This window comes from Palaemon carinicauda, chromosome 39 (assembly GCF_036898095.1).
Source record: "Palaemon carinicauda isolate YSFRI2023 chromosome 39, ASM3689809v2, whole genome shotgun sequence".
Taxonomy (NCBI): domain Eukaryota; kingdom Metazoa; phylum Arthropoda; class Malacostraca; order Decapoda; family Palaemonidae; genus Palaemon; species Palaemon carinicauda.
The window spans coordinates 56,809,911-56,830,725 of record NC_090763.1 but is presented as its reverse complement, the minus strand read 5'-3'; the positions used below and the strand labels follow the sequence as shown (position 1 = coordinate 56,830,725).

Sequence of the window (20,815 nt, the reverse complement as noted above, 5' to 3'; positions counted from 1 at the left end):
GTGAATAGTGGTTTTCACGCGCCTTTGCTTTATACACGACACCCACAAGGTGCTCGCGCGAGGGTAGTAACCTCTGCATTCCATGCTTTTATCTTTCTCTGGTATAATTGGAAGGTTTTATCAGAAAAGTGTATATTAGAAGGACCCTTTTCACCGGGCGCCACAGGTCTCTCCCCAGAAATAGATTTTTCCTTCGTCAAAATCCCTTTATTATGTTAAAGGGTTGCTACCTGATCAACATCTAAGAATTTAGAGAATTTTTTATTTTTTTTTTTTTTATGTCTAATTACACATATCTTGAGGTTATTGCTGGTTATACAATTTTGCTTGTAAGTTTAAGAAATATTTTTGTGACATTATATTATGGTTTTGTTAACCCCTGATCCAGGATTTTTCATGTAAAAAATTTGTGGTAAATATGTCTTCTCTTTCTGTTTACCCCTTCTCAAAAGAACTTTTTTCCCTTAAAGCCAAATGCTAGTTAGAGTAGAAAAGGCATTCTAGGCATAACCATGAAATTTGTGTGATTTTTGGGTCTTGAAATGCTTTCAGAATTGGCTAAGAGAGTAGGCGAGTTGTAAGGTCTCTCTCACTCAATCACCCCCGCTGAAAGGTGGTAGATGGTCTCTCTTAGTTTTGTGCCAGGGTAAGCTTCGTGGCCAAAACTCTGAACCCGTCAGTGAAGGACCACATGTTTGAGATATTCTCTATCCCTTCTCGACATGATGTGTTGGGTGATAATCAAGAGGAGATGCTCTTCTGTCCCATGAGGGCTTTTCGGTGCTATCTGAACAGGACCTGGCATTTCAGGCCTAAGTTTTAACGAGTCTTCCTTAGGTCTGGTAGGACAAAGAAAGAGGTGGCAAGGAACCTAATCTGTTTCTGGCTTCGTAAAACTACCGTAAAGTGTCATAAAGTGTATTCCTTGACTGCTAAGAGGGTCAGGGTACCACCTGGGATCAGAGCTTACAAAGTCAGTCTTATAGGCTCCACCCCAACTTTCAAGAGGAATTTTGCAGTCGGTCAGGTTTTGGAAGTTGAAAGTTGGAAAACGCCAGATCACCTTCATGGCCTTTTATCTATTGGAGCATGCCCACAAGTCCCTTGACATTGTTGTAATTGGTCCTGTGGTTGCTGCTCAAGTAATTGAGTAGCAAGGCCAGCTTCCACATGGGACAGGAATCATCTTATCTCTGGTAATGTTAGATGCAAGTCTTGAATGAAAGGTAGAATGACTGGCTCTTCAACTTAATATTTCTGTCCCTTCTCTTTAGGAAGAAGTTATCAAAGTGTTACTCGCTAGATGTAACTTGATGCTGGTAAGTTACGTTTCTGAGCTCCATTCTTTAGAATCCAGAGAAGTATTGTTATCGGTAATTATTATTAATAATAACTATTATTTGCAATTTACATAAAAGTAACTGAAGACTAAAATTACTGCAGTCTGGATTACCTAGCTACACGTACACAGAATAGTCTAGCCTATTCTTTAAATATTAATTTCTTCCCTCATACTGTATACCTGACAACAGTAAGATAACCAAAAAAATTCTTCATTCAAGGGATTAACTACTGAAACATAGTTGTTCAGTTGGTACTTTCCACTTGGTAAGGGTAGAAGGAGAGATTTTAGCTATGATAAGCAGCTTTACTAGAAGAAGAATACTCCAAAATCAAACCATTTTTCTTTGCTCTTGGATAGTGCCATAGCCTCTGTACCATGGTCTTCCAATGTCTTGGGTTATTTCTCTTGCTTGAGGGTACACTCAGGTACTTTATTCTATCTGTTTCCTTATTTCATTTCCTCACTGGGCTATTTTCCCTGTTGGAACTTGTGCTTATAGCATTTTACTTTTCCACCTAGGGGTGTAACTTAGATAGTAATAATAATGATGATAATTAAAAGGACCATCTGTAGCATGCCTGACAAGGGGTATTAAAAACAGTCCCCTTCCAGGGAATGGTATCAGGTTATGGATAAGTTCATATTATATATTTTCGTAAGCTGAGAATTACTTCATTTGATTTTGATGAAATTATTTGTTTTTACTATTTCAGAGAAGTGATTACCCCAATGGATTTTTTATTGTTGTTGTAATGCTCTCAAATGATGAACCCTGCTCCTCAAACTACCAACATGTTTACCGAATCCGTAAGAAGGAGGTCACTCTCTTGGTAGAGGAGAAGATAACAAAAGTGCAATATTTATCTGCAATATTTGCTGGTTTAGGATTCTGTGCCTTTTTCTACATTGTCACCATTGTCTTGGGCTGCATGTCTTACATAAGGTTTGTATTGTCTTGCTTTCTGTTTTAAGAACTATTACTTGGTCTGAATGAGGGAATTCTATTGGTTATAGCCCCTAAACATATTCAAATGATAGTCTGATGAGTGGCTAAGTCTTTCAAGTAACAAAGACTAGAGTATAGCCTTTTCAAGATATTCTGAAGTCGAGAGTTCATTCCAAATGAGGATTAGCGTAAGATAAAGTGTACGTTACATTTAACTTTCGATTTGAGAAATTTATATGCAAAATACATTACAGTACTTCTTAAATGGTAGCTTAGTACAAGACTATATCCTTATCGTATACTGTATATGATAAGTAATGAAGTTCGATAAATTTAAAAGTTATTTTCCTCCTGAAATATGTGATGACAAAATAGAAAAAAAGTAAACATTTTAAAAGCAGTTAATTTTGTCTTATTTGGAGTGTGATTTCACCACTATTTAACGACTGAACTCTGATCTTTCTAGAGTTCAGAACGAGCTCTTAATTATCATTATTGTAGTGTTGTAAATATAACTAATTTTGATTATTAATAATTCTAGTAGTAGACTGTTCTATTGATAATTCTTAATTTATTTTTCTTGCTAGAGCCAAACGTAAACAGCCTCGTGAAAGAAGCATGTTAGATGATTCGATCATAGGTTCTGAAGATCTTGCTTCACCCGGACCTTCACCTTCATATGCTGCTATTAGCGGACGTTCTGGTAAAGATTTATCTTACAATTTATTTTATAATTTTTTCTTAATTACTTATATTCATATATTTTCCCTACATTGATAAACAGTGAGACCCTACTGTATTTGCGACCAATGGTGATGAATGTTAGTCTGTTGTCTTGATGAAAGTATCTTTAATTAATATGAAATACAGTATAGTATTCATGTAACTAATTCACTTATATTGGACATCTTCATTGATATAGGTAGTAGGTTGGCCAAGGCACCAGCCACACGTTTAGATATTACCTCTACCAGAGAGTTATTCTGTTCTTTGACTGGCCAGATGGCATTATATCAGATCCCTCTCTGGTTATGGCTCATTTTTCCTTTACCTACACATATACCAAATAGTCTGGCCTATTCTTTACACTTTCTCCTCTTTCATCATACACATAACATCACTAAGATAACCAAACAATTCTTCTTCGCTTAAGGGTTTAACTACTGCATTGTTATTGTTCAATGACTACTATCCATTTGGTAAGGGTATTATTATTACTAGCTAAGATACAATCCTAGTTGGAAAAGCAAAAGGTTATAAGCCCAAGGGCTCCAACAAGGAAAAATAGCACATTGAGGAAAGAAACAAAGAAATCACTAAACTACAACTCTGGGACTTGTTCATGATCTACCAAAAGGTTGTTGAATGTCAGTAGCCATAGTAGCGGGCAGTAGTCGGATGTAGAACAGCACCTCATAGTATCGGGGGATATTGAGAAAGGAGAGGACTAATTGGTAAGGGACCTCTGGTAGTGGTTTTAACACGACCCAGTTTATATACCGACACCCTATAAGGGTGAGCGAGCTGGGTATATTCCTGGCATTCCATGCAACTTTTTCTCTGGTGTATCTAGCAGTATTTATACCTTAGAAATGGTGCTATAAGGAGCATTTCACTGGGCGACACAGGTCCCTCGCCCAGAAATAGATTTTTCCTTTGTCAAAATCCCTTTTTTGTGGCATTGCAGGAAGGCATGTATATCAGGTGCTTTTTCTGCTCTTGTTTCATCTAGTGCTAAGAGACTCTTTAGCTGTGGAAAGAAGCTCTTCTAAAAGGTCACTCCAAAATCAAATCAAATTATTGTTCTCTTGTCTTGCGGAGTGTCATAGCCTTTGTAACATGGTCTTGCACTATCTTGGGTTAGAGTTCTCTAGCTTTAGGGTACACTCGGGCACACTATTCTGTCTGTTTCCTTATTTCTTTTGTTCACTGGGCTATTTTCCATGTAGGAGCCCTTGGGCTTATTGCACATGCTTTTCCTACAAGGGTTGTAGCTTAGCTAGTGATAATAATAATGATAATAGTAATAATGTAATATGGAATAGACTTAAAAATCTTCGAAGGTTTATACTCTATGGTATGGACAACAACTTATATTCACGAATGCCCATTTGCCATAAAACATGAATCCACTGGTTTTATTGGGGTTATCTTACAGCTGTATGATTGTATAACTAGAACATACAGTATCTTAGAAGCGCTCTTCCAATCCTGCTTGAATTTGCCGCATGGCTGTTGAGGAAGCTTGGTCAAATAAAAGAAAAATTTCATATGCTATATTACAGTTCTGCTCTGCTCCAGAGAAATTAGGGTGTGGAAAGATCTAATTCATGACTGTTCCGTAACTGGAATACAAACCAACGCTATTTATAGGGGTATTACTTTCGGCGAAGCTGAAAGTACGAGCCATTAAAATTTAGTGAGGATTAACTACTCATCCTGCTAGTTAGCAGGGGGGGGGGGGGTTTAGCCTGCTACCCCTCCCACTCACACACCTGTGATTGAGCTCACTTCGCCTTTGGCTCAGATGGAGTGCAGTTATCACAGTTCTTCATCCTCTCCATTTTGGACTGCCATGAACTGTTTTTTGCTTTTTCTTTTCAGTGTGTGTGTTTGTGCTGTTTCTCTTACGGCCATGAGGACTTGTACTGGAACAGAAGGCCGCACCTGCGGAAAGTTTATATCTGCTGTGGAAACGGATCCCCACAGCCTTTGTCCCGTCTGCAGAGGACAAGTAAATACTGCAACGTATACAACACGTGTCGGGAGTAGTCTTCCTCCCAGTGGGAAAGGTATGGGCGTAGAAGGAAGAAGATGCCTAAGCGGGATTCTTCCCCTTCGAAGGTCGCTTCAAAGAGGAAGAAACCCAAGGCTTCCTCCTCCATCTCCTGACCTTCCTCCAAAGCTCCTACTCGGACAGCTTCCTATGGGCTCCCGACGAGTAGTAGCGTAGGCCATTTAACTCCTGGTCAAGCTCGGTCCTTGAGAGACAGCGCTCCCTCCCCTAGTGGGGTTGCCCCGGCTCTCCCCCCGAGCGAGTCCATTACTTTCTCCTCTTTTACAGCTGTGGCCGTCGTTGGGATTGCCCGGTGATCCTTCCAAGGAGACGTCCACCCCTTGTCCATTGTCGACGTTGATGTTTCGAAGAGCTCGTCTGCTAACCTGCTAGCTGCTCCTGCAACTGCGTCTTCTTCTCCATCTTCTGCCGCCGAGGTCTGCACTCATTCCCCTGATGAACATCCTTCGGGGGAAGAGCAAAGTTCGAGGCACGTTTCTCCGGCGAGTATTTCCTTTTCTAGTAAAGGGTCTCGCATAGAGACTCCTCTTCGGAGGCCTGCTGATCCCACTCTCGTACATCGTCGTGTCGGCGGCCAGAGACGGTCCTCTGCTTCGTCTTCAGGGTGCTCCTGCTCCCTCAGCCAAGAGACGTCTCTTAACCTCTTTGCTTCCTCAGTCTTCTTCTTCGGAAGAAACTGTCCAACCTGTCCTGGTTATCGACCATCGCCTCCGTCTCCGATCTCGTCTCAATATTCTCTGTCACACCAGGCTTTTGCCCAACGCTCACGTGCTCGACAGTCTCACCATCAACATGAAGAGTGTGAATCACCGACACATGCATCAGCTCTTGAATCACCTGACCATCGTCAATGATCGACAACTCATGTACCACCTAAGCATTCGGTTACACGTGAATCGCATACGCATTTAACTTCTTGTTAAGCTTCTAATACGCGAGAATCGCCTGCTCACCCATCACCTCAGAAGGTGCCTGCTCGTCAGCGATCGCCTACTTCTCATCGATCACCTGCTTGTCGGTGTTCGCCTTCCCTACCCCCCACTAACTAGCGGGATGGGTAGTTAACCCTTGCTAGATTTTAATGGCTCGTCCTTTCATCTTCGCAGAAAGTAATACCCTCAATAAATAACTAAGGTTTGTATCATTAGGAAAAATACAAATTACCTCAGAATTTGTCATTTCTGGTTAAGGTAAATAGCAGAAATTTATGTTGAGTTCATTTAGATTTTTTTTTTTTTTTTTTTTTTTTTTTTTCCTGCTTTGAATAACATGTTATTGTAAATTGATAGTGTTACAACATATTAATCTGTATTAAGCTTCAGAAGCCAGAATTATTAAGAAATGTAATAAGCCCAAAACCCATGTACTATAATTAGATTATGTGTAGGGACTTTGAATCTCAAAGTCCCTACAGATAAGCCTAATCCAAAAGCTTCAACCAAATTATTTTGTCTAACCCTGGTTCTAATAATAGAAATTTCTATAGAAATATAAATTATTATCATGAAGCATTGGTTGTAAGATAAATTTTTCTGCTACTACCTCGATCATAATACACAAAGTCTCTTAGATAAGAAAATTTTATTTCAGAACATTCTAAGTGCATATTAAAAATTTAAGTTCCTTAGAAGAGTTTTCTATTATGTAGAAAAAGCTATAGTAATTCATAATACATACATAGGGTAGCTTAATAGATCTAGCAAGACCACCTTGCAGTGGAGAGTAGGAGAATAGGAGTAAGAGTTTGATGCTTAAATTAACCATGCTGAACTTTAAGAACTTTCCAACTTTAGAATCCAATATTTAGATTATCTGGTTCATATGTAGGGGGGACACTGTAATTTGTAACTGATATTGATACATTATGTTGATGATTGACTTCCTTAATGATAAGGCATTAGAAGTCCTTTTGCTAGTAAGACAGTGTCGAAAGATTTACGCAATTTTACCCCTCTGAGTGCCACTTATTTGTTCATAAAGTACAGAGCCAAATTACTTATTGTTACATGATTTTGAGTTTAATCTATTTTCATAAATATTTTTCATTCATTATAGACCTTTTTTAAACCACATCATAGGCAGAAGACTGTCCAAAGTTATGGAATTGCCACAAATTGATCCAAGTAACAAAATATTTTACAAGTTACATAATCTAATAAATAGAATAACTAGAATTTATTTATTTGATTCTGTAAAAAGTTTTGGGGTATGTATTTTATTCTGAAGTAGAATATAGAAAGGTATTTCATTTTTAAGGGTATCCATCTTTTAGTGAATATAACATTCTCCATGGATGAACTTCCACCCCTTCATATTAAGTTTCACTCTCAATACTTGGACTGGATGGGTAATAGGGGATTAGCTGACCTAGTGTATGCTGATAATGCTGTCCTTATTAGCAGAACACTACAGGATTTGCAGTGCTTGGTTACCAGAACACATGAGATATCAGGGGAGTGTGGACTTAAGATGAATAGAAGAAAGACAGAGATGATGAGAACTGAATATGCAATGGAAGATGAAATAGCATAGGAAGGAGAAAGGGTTAATTGGGTAGAATCATTTAAATATTTTGGAATTGTGATCTCTAATACAAGGAGTTTATTGAAAGATTGGAAAAAGTAAAATGGACAATGGCTAGGGTAAGTAGAATTTGGAAATCAAAATTACCTGAAATTACTCATAAAAATCAAGATATATATCAGTTTAGTGAGATCGGCATTACTGTATGGACATGAGTCACGATATAACAATAAAACAATATCCAACAGTTTTTGTAGATTTGAGAACAAAGCCCACAGAAGAATATTGTGAGTTAAATGACAGGACAAGATTAGAAATTAGATTATAAGAGATTACTCGAGTGCCATATGTAGATGAGATCATAGTGAGGGGCAGGTAGAGATGGTTTGGGCATGCTCTTCGCACTTCCCGAGAGAGATTAGTTCACCAAGATACTAGAAAAGTTGGAGGACCCAGGCCTACATGGCTGAGGACTATGAAGTGTGAATAAGGAGATGATGATTGACAAAGTATTGATTTAAAAGCTCAAGATAGAGACGACTGGCAAAATTTAACAGAGGCCCTTTGTGTAATAGGCTTAGGAGATGATGATGATGATGACTTGTCATTGCAACTCATACTGTGTACTGTATGCATTACTTAGGGATTTTTGCAGCATTTCTTTGGATTCAATAAGCGCTTGCTTTATATCCTTTTACTTTACCCCCGATCCTGCTACCTTTCTTCCTTCTTGCTGTCCAACCTCTTCTAACTTTTACTTCATAGGGCAACTGTTGAGTTTTCCCTTAGTTGCAATTTGGCACTGAATGGCCTCACAGGCACCAGCACCAGACTGTATAGTTCAAGTTCATAAATCCAATCCAGTCCACTCTCAGTACTACTCTCATATACATAGTCATGTAGTCTGTCAGTACTCTCAAAAACATTGGAAGCCTTAACAATAACAAGATTCAAAGATAGGAAAAAAGTAAAATATTACAGGCAATCAATCCTCATCTTTACAAGAAATATCAATCATTTTTATTTGTCTTAGGTTTTATCAATTGTACATGGTCCACTCCACTTCATTCATTATTCTCCTTTGGAGAGGAGAGAATGAGACACACATTACTTAGTTTAGTGTCTCAAGGGAAGTTGAATCTTTTTATTTTGATGTGCAAAAGGGAGAGATATATGCTAAGTAATTAGTATTAAAAGTTAGGTAAATGAGAGAGAACCTGGTGAATGATAGAAGAGATATTTCTGCCAATTACTGTGTTTTAGTATCAAAGGAAGTTATGTAAAAGTTATTTTATTTACTTTGGTAAATTATCATTATCAATGTAATTTTGGATACACAAATTTTCTCTACATAGTTAATAAGTCACTGTAGTGTTTTATCTTAGTTATTATCATTATTATTATAATTGTTTATACACTAATTTTCTGTTTTCTTAGTCAATAAGATAGAGCAATATTTTGACATTCACTCACTATCACTAAAATGTTTTTCAGAGGGTGACGACAAGGACTTGCCCTCACCTCTTCCTCGCACTGTATCAGATTCTTCCTTGGATGAAGATGACATAGACATGCTCACTGATGCAGAAAGTGAGAAGGAGATTTATAGGTCAGTATAAGTTTAACTAATAATGTATGCTAATATAGTTTAGTTAAATATCTAAGTAGTAATCAGGGTCAAGTACAATCTGTTAAATAGAGGGACAGTCAGTAGATCGTAGACCTCTGGTGAGGCAGCTTATTTCTCAACATTTTGCTCGACTTTGACCTTAACATGTAATAATTTGCGTGGACTTTCATACACAAATATGAACCAAGTTTGAAGTCTCTGACACCGAAGTCCAAACAACTTCGTTGGTGTAAGGATGAGATTTTTATTCATACAGTCATGCTATTTGTATCCTATAAATAAAAATAAACTTGTGGTTTTATGACTTCTCAACTGCAAAACTAGCCCGGTGTAATCATTGCTCAACTTCACCTGCAATTGGTGACTTGAGTATCTTCACCTTTCTAAGGGAGAATTCTAACTTGTGAATTTTGTAAGTCTTTACATTAATTTTCACTTAAAGTCTGATATATACTTTATGCAACAGTAAAAGACTCACAGTGAGCTCTTGGATATTGAATGCTATCATCAAATGTTAACAATCTGGAAATGGTTCTAGTTGTTAATTTTTGTTGCTGCTCTATTTTTCTGATTGGGCCATTTTACATCCAGTCACAAATGTACTGCTAAACTACCCATAATCTGAATTTTCCTACAATATGTTGAGGCATACCTCCACCAAATATATCCCCTCACCTCTATGTTGCTTATGATATGGAACATTCCCGATTTCTTATCCCGTATACTACTATACAGCTATATCCTGTCAGTTCCTCTGGATGTTCTTTCATGTTTGTGACTTCTTTTACCTATCTCTCTCACCTCTATCTATACTGTGTGTGTGCAGCTGACTTTTTTTTATAAATTAACAAGCAGCTTTGTGGAGTATAAAGTTTCAACAATAGCTGGGAATTAGCATCAGTTGAATTTCCTGCCACTTGAGGCATAAATGATCCATTTCTTGTGAAGCATTTACTCTTGAAAACTGAATTTCCTTCTTGTTTACTACTTGGTGGTAACCCCCTGTACCTCCATTAGATAAAGTCTTATGACCCATTTCACTTGTAGATTTGCAGTTCTAGCTCTATTGGCCGAGCCTGCACTAGATGGTATTAGGCCAATGCTATCCGAATCATGATGCAACCATTTCTCAGCCCGAGCCAAAACTGTTTAAGACTAAATTAGAATTGGTGTTCCCGGGACCATAGGAAACGATAATTTACATTATTAATGATGGCACAAAGAGAATGCTCGTGTTTACTTACTTTAGTGGGAGGAGGGACATTATGATCTAGACTCCTAACTCTGTCTTCTATCTTGGAATTCGGTGATCATAAAGAGCTAACCGAATAACGGAAAGGTGGGGGTTTCACAATAGATGGACGAAGTAATTGGAGAGAGTGAGGTTCCTAGAGAGGCTATCAACTCAATAATGTGTTGCGTACTATCAGAACCCTTACTAAGTGGTGCACTAGAACCACTATAGGCAAAACACAACGAGTTGGCTTAGGTTTCAGATCACTGTAGGTTAGGCTAGGATCACTGCTACTTCATGAAGGTACTTTAGCTTTTTTAGATTGCATGAACATGGCAAACATATAACAAGCAAAAGGCCTATTAAGCTCACTACTGTATACAAACTTCCAAGAGTTTGATAATAGCTTGAGTATTACCATCATCATCCAGGTCTAATTTAACTAGCCAAGTCTTCTGTGGATTCTCCCCTGAGTTTAAAAAGTTTTCTTCAATGATTTGATTCCTTTTTGCAAACTCGTTGAGACATAAGCTTAACATATTCTTCCATAAGAGTTATTGTTAAATTAACACATTCAAGACTGGACACCAATTCTCTAAATCACATTGTTGCCTTCGGAACATGACACAAAAAGAATGAGGATCCCTATTGATAATCTTCCAACAAACTCCTTAAAAATTTGGTACAGAAATACAAATACAAGCCAGAAGAAGACATCCCTAATCAATTTAAAGCTGAGTAACATTTTTCAATCCAAAAACGTAAATCTGGATTTCCAGTGCGAGAGATAGGTACAATCAGGATAGCAATGACAAGAAGATTGCAATAGTGTACCCTTACTGGCATCTCAAAGCCGCTCTCATTGCCATTTACTGTTATATAGGTGCAATACGAGACTAGAGGTCGTTGCTATTGAAGTGAAAGAAAACGGAAAATTTTTTGATTTTAGGGTAGATGTCAACAATTAGCAAGCCAGATGTACCTCTGTATAGTTTGAACTATGGTATCCTGTCTGTTGATGTGGACCATCTTGTTTATTGTTTAAGTTTTATTATTGTATATGCTTCAGTTACTGTACAATTCAATTTTCATGGAAAATGTTGCTATAATGTAGAAAATATAGTCTCTCAAATATTTTCTACTGAACGTAAACTGTTGAATCCTTATCAGGTAAGCCAATGTTCTCTCTCTCCTCCTGGCAGTCTTCAGAAGAAAATACCTTATTGAAATTTCTCCTGCTGTATAATTAGCAGTTTCAGTTCTAGTCTTTAATCTTCCGTACCCCTGTGACTCTAGTATTTATGTCCAACTAGATGGCAGTTTTTTCCAATGCGTATACAAACCTTTCATCATTTAAGATTGTTTAACTTTAAAGGACTCCAGTTTGTATAGCTTGGAAAAATACAAATTTCTTTTAAAATTTATTATATTTAACTTCATGAAAATTTATTTTTTATCTGTCTTGTGTTGTATCTAGTAAGTTTTAGGTAAATAGTTGTGACATTATTTCATAATTGTTCCATTATGTATCATTATTTGTATCTTTTTGGCCCATTCTTTGAAACTTTCACCTCACTTCGATAACTTTTAGATACAAATATTCTTTTATTGAAGTTTTCCCAGTTTCTAACTTTTATCTAATTGCTTGCTGCAATGTAGCACTGTTCTTCAGGTGACGAGTGATCTAGCTAACAGTTATCCCTGGTTACCAAATAGTTTTTAGTCATGGATGTCCTGCGAGACAATGCTATTATGTGTGATTATTTTTATAAAGAGCAAACTATTATTTGCTGGCACATTTTCCTTTTATAAAGAACACATTAGTATTTGTAGACATATTTTCCTTTTATAAATGAACAAGTCAAGCCTTTTGTGGATATTATTGCCGAGTAATATTTGTTTGTTTGTTTTCAGAACGAAGGCCTTTTTGTATGTTAGTGATCTGGCAAGGAAAGACATGCGTGTTCTTACCAAGAAGTCAGAATTGTACATATGGGGCCTTATTACTGTTGGAGTTTTTTATGCTGTTCCTGTTATGCAACTTGTAATTACTTATCAAAGGGTAAGGAGGAGTTTTTGTTATGTTTTGATGTTCTACATCTTGACAATTACAAGGTTAGTTAATGATCTTATTTCAAAGGTCCAGTATTCATTTTTGGAATGTTAACGAAAACTAGAAAGTTTAATTGCAAAATCTGTTTATATATGTGTGTATGTATATATATGTTTATGTATGTGTGTGTATATATATATATATATATATATATATATATATATATATATACATGTATATTTTCTTATATTTTGTTGATATTTTGTAATCAAACAATATTTTGGTAATGACTTTGTTGCATGGGTTTCGAAATAATACAGATAGTTGATGCTGAATGGAACTTTGAAAAAAACATTTTACTGCAAGTTGAGTGCAGTGTTACCAAGTTAGCTATAAACTAACTAGACCCAGAGTCCCACAAGCAGCAGAAAAAAATATTCCACCTAGTGAAATTTCTAGAGAATTTATTCTAATCAATAATTAATTTTGTATGAAAATTTATACTTGAGGAATTTGGGAAATATTACTGGAATTTTACGTCTAGCAAAATTAGATCAGGAACATTTGGCGACACTGTTTTCATGTAAACAAACACTTGAAAACAGTTTCGATGGTAGAAGCTACTGATGTATTAGTGGTTTTTTATATGAATGTGTAATAAATTGAGATAACAGGTGTACAGGTAATTAATATTAACCAACACATATAATACAACCAAAATATGAAAATTTACTGTGCCAGATGAAAAATCAAACTAGAATCACCAACTAGGAATTACAGCTATGATAAGCTGTACTTTTTTTTCTTTTTTTCTTTCAAAAATTGCTTAGCTAAGTATAGGTTGCCTCGTACCACTTGTAGCGTCTTACAACTTGTTGCATCTTACCACTTGTTAACTTGTTTTGTCTTACCACTTGTTACATCTTATGACGCAGGAAATACAGTATTTGCTGAGAAAGGCTGTGATATTTACTTAAGAAATCATTTTGGTTTTTCCTGGATCCTGTGTTGTATGAATGGTTGTGTTTCCTGACATTATTGTTTACATGCTTACCTGCAACATGCCACATTTCCTCATAAGATTAGTATCTTGCATGCTTACTGTCTTTTTTATCCATTTTTTCTTTTTAACTTTTGCCATGGCCCCTTAGAAGGCATCATTATCTGCAAACCCTACTGTTAAGTAAAAAAAGAGCAGGATCACCCTGAAAGAAAAGGTTGATGCACTGTACTAGTACTGTAAATGGAATGTCTGTCTTTTGCTGTTGAGAGAGATTTTTTCCTGAATAATTGAGCGCAGTGTGTTATAATGTATAAAGAAAAATGGAACTAACATTCTTGCTGCTGTAAGCATAGGTGCCCTTTACAGTGCTAAACATGTATTGCAAATGAGGGACAAGATGATTATCCTGATGGAGAATGCATTGTTCCTGGGGATGGTAGACCAGTACCACAAAGCTGTGGCAATAGAAGGATGGTTCTGTCTTTACTGGAAAACTGGAGATTACTGTATTGTTATTATTATTACTAGCCAAGCTCCAACCCTAGTTGGAAATCCAGGATGCTAGAAGCCCAAGGGTTCCAACAGGTAAAGCAGTCCAGTGTGTAAAGGAAATAAAGAGATAATAAATAAACTAGTGTATACAGTACAGTATGTGAGAAATAAGAAAAAACTGTTGAGTAACAACGTTAAAATAGGGAAGCTGTAAAACAAGACTTACGTCAACCTGTTCAACAGAAAATCCTTTGCAACTTGTTTGAACTTCTGAAGTTACACCTATTTAATTGGCAGATTATAATTACTCCACAATCTGGTCATTTCTGTAATAAAACTTGTAGAATACTGTGTTGTATTGAACCTTACAGTGAAGAAGGCAAGACTGTTAGAATTAACTGCATAACAAATACTACGTACAGAATGGTACAGTATGAGGTTATTTGAATGAAAGGGATGTTAAGAATTATGAAAAATCTTACGCAGTATGCATAGAGAGAAACTGAATGACGGTGCCAGAGATTGAATCCTATCCAGGTCAGGGTTAAGCAATTTAATAGACCACAAGTTTTTGTTTAGCAAATTAGATAAGAGTCAGCATCTAAAGACCAGACAGGAGAAAAATACTCAAAATATGGTAGAATTAACAATTTTAAAACACTCAATATTCCAATTTCAGTATTTATGCAATTAAAGAAAAAAATGACCGAATCTGTTTCTTGAAAGTAAAATTGCAATCTAGAATCAGATTTATAATTTTAAATTCGTTATTTATAATAAAAGATATTGTTAATGCAAAGATCTGGATGCTGAGAAATCACCGTCCTTGGCTTTTATCTTAGTACTGATTTCCCCCCCCCCCCCATAATGCTTCTGTAATGTTTCAACTTCCTACTAACTTTTAAGATATGTGCAATGACTCCTCAATTTATCAGAATTTGATGTCCAAAATATTTGATAGATTTGCTACACATGCAGCCAACTTTTTGTGTCAGCACAAGACTAGTTTAAAGGTTTAAAGGCTGCTTGTGAATGGCAGAGGTAAGGGATAGTGACATTGCCCTAGCAAGCTGGACAGTGCCCAAGAGACTGACTTTATATACATACAATCAGCCCCCAATTCCCCTCTCCAACCAAGCTAGGACCAGGAGGGCCAGGCAATGGCTGCTGATGACTAGCAGGTAGATCTATAGGCTCCCCAAAAACTTTCATCCTTAACTCACAAGGATGGTGAGGTTGGAGACTAAATAAAAGAACTGACAAGTTTGAGCGGGACTCGAATCCCAGTCTGGCGATCACCTGGCAGAAGTGTAACGAACAGGCCACAAGTTATTGGAGCCAAGATGTGCCTCAACTATGAGTTCTTTGTCTCTCAGATATGTGGCCCCAAGATGTACAGTATAATAAGCTCCCCCTTGTCATTAGTACATATGATCTAATCTTTCACAGAGAAAATAAAGACTTTTGTTTAGTGAGTGTTATGATAATGTGGATTTGACCATTAACACTGAAATCGCTGCGTGATTCTCCACACATATAAGGAATTTACAGTATATAACACACAAACCTCAGTGGTCCTGCTTCAGGCTGGGGCTTTCCATGTGTGACAGAACCAGGACAGCACTCTTGTAATCATTTGATCACCTTAGTATTAGTAGTCTTCTAAATGGCAGTGAATTAGTAAAGGATATTTTACTAAGGCGCACTTAATCTTTCAGCTTTAGCAAAAATGTATTTACCAACTTGCTACTGTTTTAAGTGTATGCTATGAAACTGTGAGTCTACTGTGTGTGCACAGTAATAACTTAAGGGCAGCGAGTATTCATCTTGCTGAAATACAGTTGTTATTATGGGTGAAGAGGGAATATTTTTTCAAGATTGCTTAGTCATACTGATGATTCACATTGCTAACTTACAATTGGTTAGTCATAAAAATTAAAGTTTTAATGTTACTCAAATCTAAGCAGGATATCACATTTCAGACTAGACTTCAAGGTCAAAACAAGAGATTTTACTATTATTTTTTCTGTGTTATTTGATAACATTTTTAGCACTTGTTGGCAACACACAAAGTTTTTGTAAATATTGAAATGAAATGTAAAACTTCTCTGTATTGTAATTCTGAGGAACCTTCATACATCTCTGCTTTGTTTCCTTCTATTGTTCTTAAGCTATATTAGGAAATACAGTGTTTTTCTAAGGCAGTACAGTATTTATTGTCATAAAATAATTACCATTTATGAAACTAAGAATTGGCTGGTAGCTTCCTAGCCTTTCATTTAAAGTGGCTTGGATTCGATCCCATTGTGCAGTAGAGATTTATTTTAATAGCATGCAATATTGTGTGTTGAAATTCTCTTTATGATTTAATCATCTCATATTCTTTAGGTCCTGGATGAAACTGGAAATCAAGATTTGTGCTACTACAATTTCTGGTGTGCTCATCCACTTGGTCCTCTCAGTGATTTTAACCATGTGTTCTCCAATATCAGCTACATTCTCTTTGGTATTCTATTTATTGCGGTTTGTGCTCGTCGAAACCATCATCATAAGTTGGCAGTTCAAGCTGATTACAAAATTGATAAGGTAATTAACAAATATACTGCATCATTATTTAGATTAGATTATGTTTTTGTTTTATACAGGAGATTTTTGTGTGCTAATAAAAGATTAGTTATTTTTATCATTTTATTTTTATATAGACAACACTATTCCTTCACATGACATCGTCTTGTGTTTTTACTGCCTGTTATGTTATTGTGAAATACTGTATAAAGTATTTGTGAAATACATTATAATCACTTCCTTATGATAGTTATATAAAATATTATTCAACTTGAAAATTTAGAACTGCATTCTAAAGAATTAGGTTATATGCAATGGTTTTGACATCTTATAACAATACAATAGTTTCTTATCATTACAAATACAATATTCTTATGACAGATATACAAAGCTGTCAACATTACAGTAATTCTTTTTATTATTGCCTCTCACAGTATTATGGAATACCCCAGCATTTTGGCATATTCTACGCTATGGGTGGTTCACTCATCATGGAAGGACTTCTTAGTGCCTGCTATCACATATGCCCAAATAATTCCAACTATCAGTTTGGTAAGAAAATTTCTTTTGGATTTTGTTTGAATTGAATTGTTTACAGTATAGCAATAATAAACCATGCATATTTGCTTAGTTTAATTCATCCAACAAGGCCATATTTTCCACATTTATTACCAATATAAGATAAACTTAATATATTGAGTTGCATACTGTAAATATTACTGAAGGCTCTAAGCAGCTTCCCTTGGGCCCTCAACTGCATTGCTTTCCACCCTTTACTTTTCGTCCAGTCACTCTTGTCTTCCTATATCTAACTGTCCAACCTCTTTAACATTACCTTACCATACTTTTCACCCCTCGTTTGAAAATAAATTCTTCAAGCAAACACTATGAGAGTAGAAAAGTGACTTCTTATTGAACTAATTGAAATGATTAATTGGAATAACTGAAATGATTCTTAATTTTCTAAAGTTTGAAATTTTTACAATATTGCTTTTTTTTTTTTTTTGCAGATACATCTTTCATGTATGTGATATCTGTGCTGTCAATGCTAAAGATATATCAAACCAGACATCCAGACATCAATGCTAGCGCCAGTGCTGTGTATTCAGCCCTAGCATTTGCCGTCCTTTTGGGTGTTATAGGAGTAGTTGCTGGAACAGTTTACTTTTGGATAATCTTTGGTTTTATTCATGTCATCTCCTGTCTTCTTTTGTCGGGACATATATATTACATGGGAAGATGGAAATGTGGTAAGTATAAAGAGCATTTATGCATTTTTATTTTGGTTTTAGAGGGATAATGCTCAAAGTAAAATCTTGAACAGAAATGTTATAAATCTTTTAGTTTGACAAAAGTTCCTCTAATCTGCAATTTTTCAGTTAGAATTATAGAGGAAGTCCCAAATTATATATATACCCTTACATGACTGATAAGTTTCATTTGTCGTACACGACTGATAGTTTCCTTTTGTCTTGTGTACTGTTGTTAGAGAAAATAGACAATTTCATTTAGCAGCAAAAGTGAATTATTTACCATATTGCCTTTTATAACTAGCATCTTGTATGACAACACTGCCAGGAGTGAGGAGAGTCCTTCTTAAATAGAAATGATAGGGCTGGTGGTATAGTTCAAAGAGATACCCCTAATACCCATGATAGAACAAGTTAAGCAAGATGGATTATCGATAGTAATTAATAAAGACATAACGTGTTATAGAATTCAGGTTGCAATCTCATATATCATATTGTACAACAGTATTGTACAAATGTTTGTAACTCATGTCCTCTCATACAAGAAGTGGACTACCTTATTTTATAATGGGCTTAGATGATAACTGTGTACTGTACTTTCTTTGACAATTTAGGAAGGTTGAAGGTAGAGGTGGAAGCTGACGTCAGCATTCCCCTTCTCTTGGTGCTATGAGTAATGGAATGCCTCTCATGCCTTGGGGATCCTGCCAGAACACTGCTTGGCCCTGGATAGTGTCCTTCAGGATGGTACTTGGTACCTTTCTGAACCACTGCTCCCCTCTCCAATCTCGCAGTCTGATAGTGCGTTTGATCACCCCAGCTCGTTGCTGGCAGTGTTTTTCGGTCATCTTCGTCTCTGGAACTGTTCATACCACACAGACACTTCCACCAAAGATTCCTTTGATGGTATTTGAAGGATCAATGGACAGCAAATCATCGTGTCCCAGGGAGACAAGAGGCTCAGCCTGCCTTCCTGGTGGCTAGATGAGGAAGACCTCACTAGGGGAGTCCTTCCTGACTCCACCTTTGGACATGAAACTGTTTTTAGATGCGTCAAGGGAGGGGTAGGGTACTAACCTGGGCGACCTGGTCATATCGGGTGTGTGGTCAGTGGAAGTACTTCTGCACTCTTTCCTGGAATGCAAACAGTGTCTAACTGCAAGCTTTCAAAGAACATTTGAGGATGCTCTTGTTATCAAGCAAGGGGGTCATGGTCTTGTCCCCCACCCTTCTTTGCAAGTTGACAAAGCAAATGCACGTCTTTGCTGTGTACCAATGCCATAAAACTGTCTGTGAGGTACAGTCCAGGCAAGAGGAATGTACTGGGATACAATTTCAGTTGCCAGAGATAGGTTGTATGTCAGATGTCCAAACCCATGGTCAGTTTTCGAGGATGTCTTCCAACGCCCATGAGACCTCCTGGAATCCTACTTCTCCTCCGTTCAGCTTGTTTTGCTATCTGACCAACTGAGTGTTGATCATACCAAGCCTCAGGGTGACCCTGGTTGCTCCCAAAATAGCACATACAGAATGGTTCACGAACTGCCAGATCTTAAAGAAGGCTACCATGGACCATCCTTCATTGTCAGCAACACCTTCAAGAGTTACCTCCATTATGTGAAGTTACTTGCACTTAGTGGTTGAAGGCTATCCAGCCTCTCTCTCTGAATTGTTTTCAGGAGGTCTTCATGGGAGATTTCTTTAGGAGAGGGATCTGTTCCTCTTCCCTTCCTTCTTTTGGACTCTCTTAACACTTTTACCCCCAATAGACGTACCGGTACGTTTCACAAAACTCATCCCTTTACCCCCATGGACGTACTGGTACGTCCTTGCAAAAAACTGCTATTTACATTTTTCTTTGCATATTTTTGATAACTTTATGAGAAACTTCAGGCATTTTTCAAAAGAATGAGACCAACCTGACCTCTCTATGACGAAAATTGAGGCTGTTAGAGCAATTTAAAAAATATATATTGCAAAATGTGCTTGAAAAAAGAAAACGCTGGGGGGTTAAGGGTTGGAAAGTTCCAAATAGCCTGGGGGTGAAAAGGTTAACGTAGTGGCTGCCTTGTCTAGACAGACTGCTCTGGATGCAAAATTAACCTTGGATCAGATTTCTTTCTAAGAGATCCTAAAGATTTTCCAAGATCTTCAAATATGTTATTTTCATTAGTAAAATAAATTTTTGAATATACTTACCCGATAATCATGTAGCTGTCAACTCCGTTGCCCGACAGAATTCTATGGAGGGATACGCCAGCTATCACAATACTAGAAGGGGGTGTACTTACCAGCGCCACCTGTGGCCAGGTACTCAAGTACTTCTTGTTGACACCTCCTCAATTATTCCTCGGTCCCACTGGTTCTCTATGGGGAGGAAGGGAGGGTCAATTAAATCATGATTATCGGGTAAGTATATTCAAAAATTTATTTTACTAATGAAAATAACATTTTTCAATATTAAACTTACCCGATAATCATGTAGCTGATTCACACCCAGGGGGGTGGGTGAAAACCAGTGTACAAGATTAAAGGATAGCTAAGTATCCCATATTTCATATAACAGTTATCTCAAATAACAATGAAATAATAAGTACCTGGTAAGGAAGTCGAATTGAACCGTTACTCTGTCTCTTTTTTAAGTTCGTCTTCCTTACTGAGCGCAGCGTTCCTCTTGGAGGCTGAATCAACCCAAAGGTGCTAAAGTATACAGGGCTGCAACCCATACTAAAGGACCTCATCACAACCTTTAACCTCGGCGCTTCTCAAGAAAGAATTGACCACCCGCCAAATCAACAAGGATGTGGAAGGCTTCTTAGCCGACCGAACAACCCATAAAAAGTATTCAAGAGAAAGGTTAAAAAGTTATGGAATTATGGGAATGTAGTGGCTGAGCCCTCGCCTACTACTGCATTCGTTGCTACGAATGGACCCAGGGTGTAGCAGTACTCGTAAAGAGACTGGACATCTTTGAGAT

At 37.0% G+C, this 20,815-nt stretch overlaps 1 protein-coding gene across 1 annotated transcript in view; it reads left to right on the top strand.

Moving 5' to 3' along the window:
* The window catches only part of LOC137631205 (SID1 transmembrane family member 1-like), a 60,000-nt gene that overhangs the window by 22,890 nt on the left and 16,295 nt on the right, over positions 1-20,815 (top strand). The window contains exons 6-12 of the mRNA XM_068362952.1: positions 2,059-2,288; positions 2,879-2,994; positions 9,106-9,220; positions 12,390-12,537; positions 16,412-16,609; positions 17,023-17,140; positions 17,599-17,838. Of these exons, the coding sequence (XP_068219053.1) occupies positions 2,059-2,288; positions 2,879-2,994; positions 9,106-9,220; positions 12,390-12,537; positions 16,412-16,609; positions 17,023-17,140; positions 17,599-17,838 (1,165 nt within the window). The remainder of the gene's footprint in view (positions 1-2,058; positions 2,289-2,878; positions 2,995-9,105; positions 9,221-12,389; positions 12,538-16,411; positions 16,610-17,022; positions 17,141-17,598; positions 17,839-20,815) is intronic.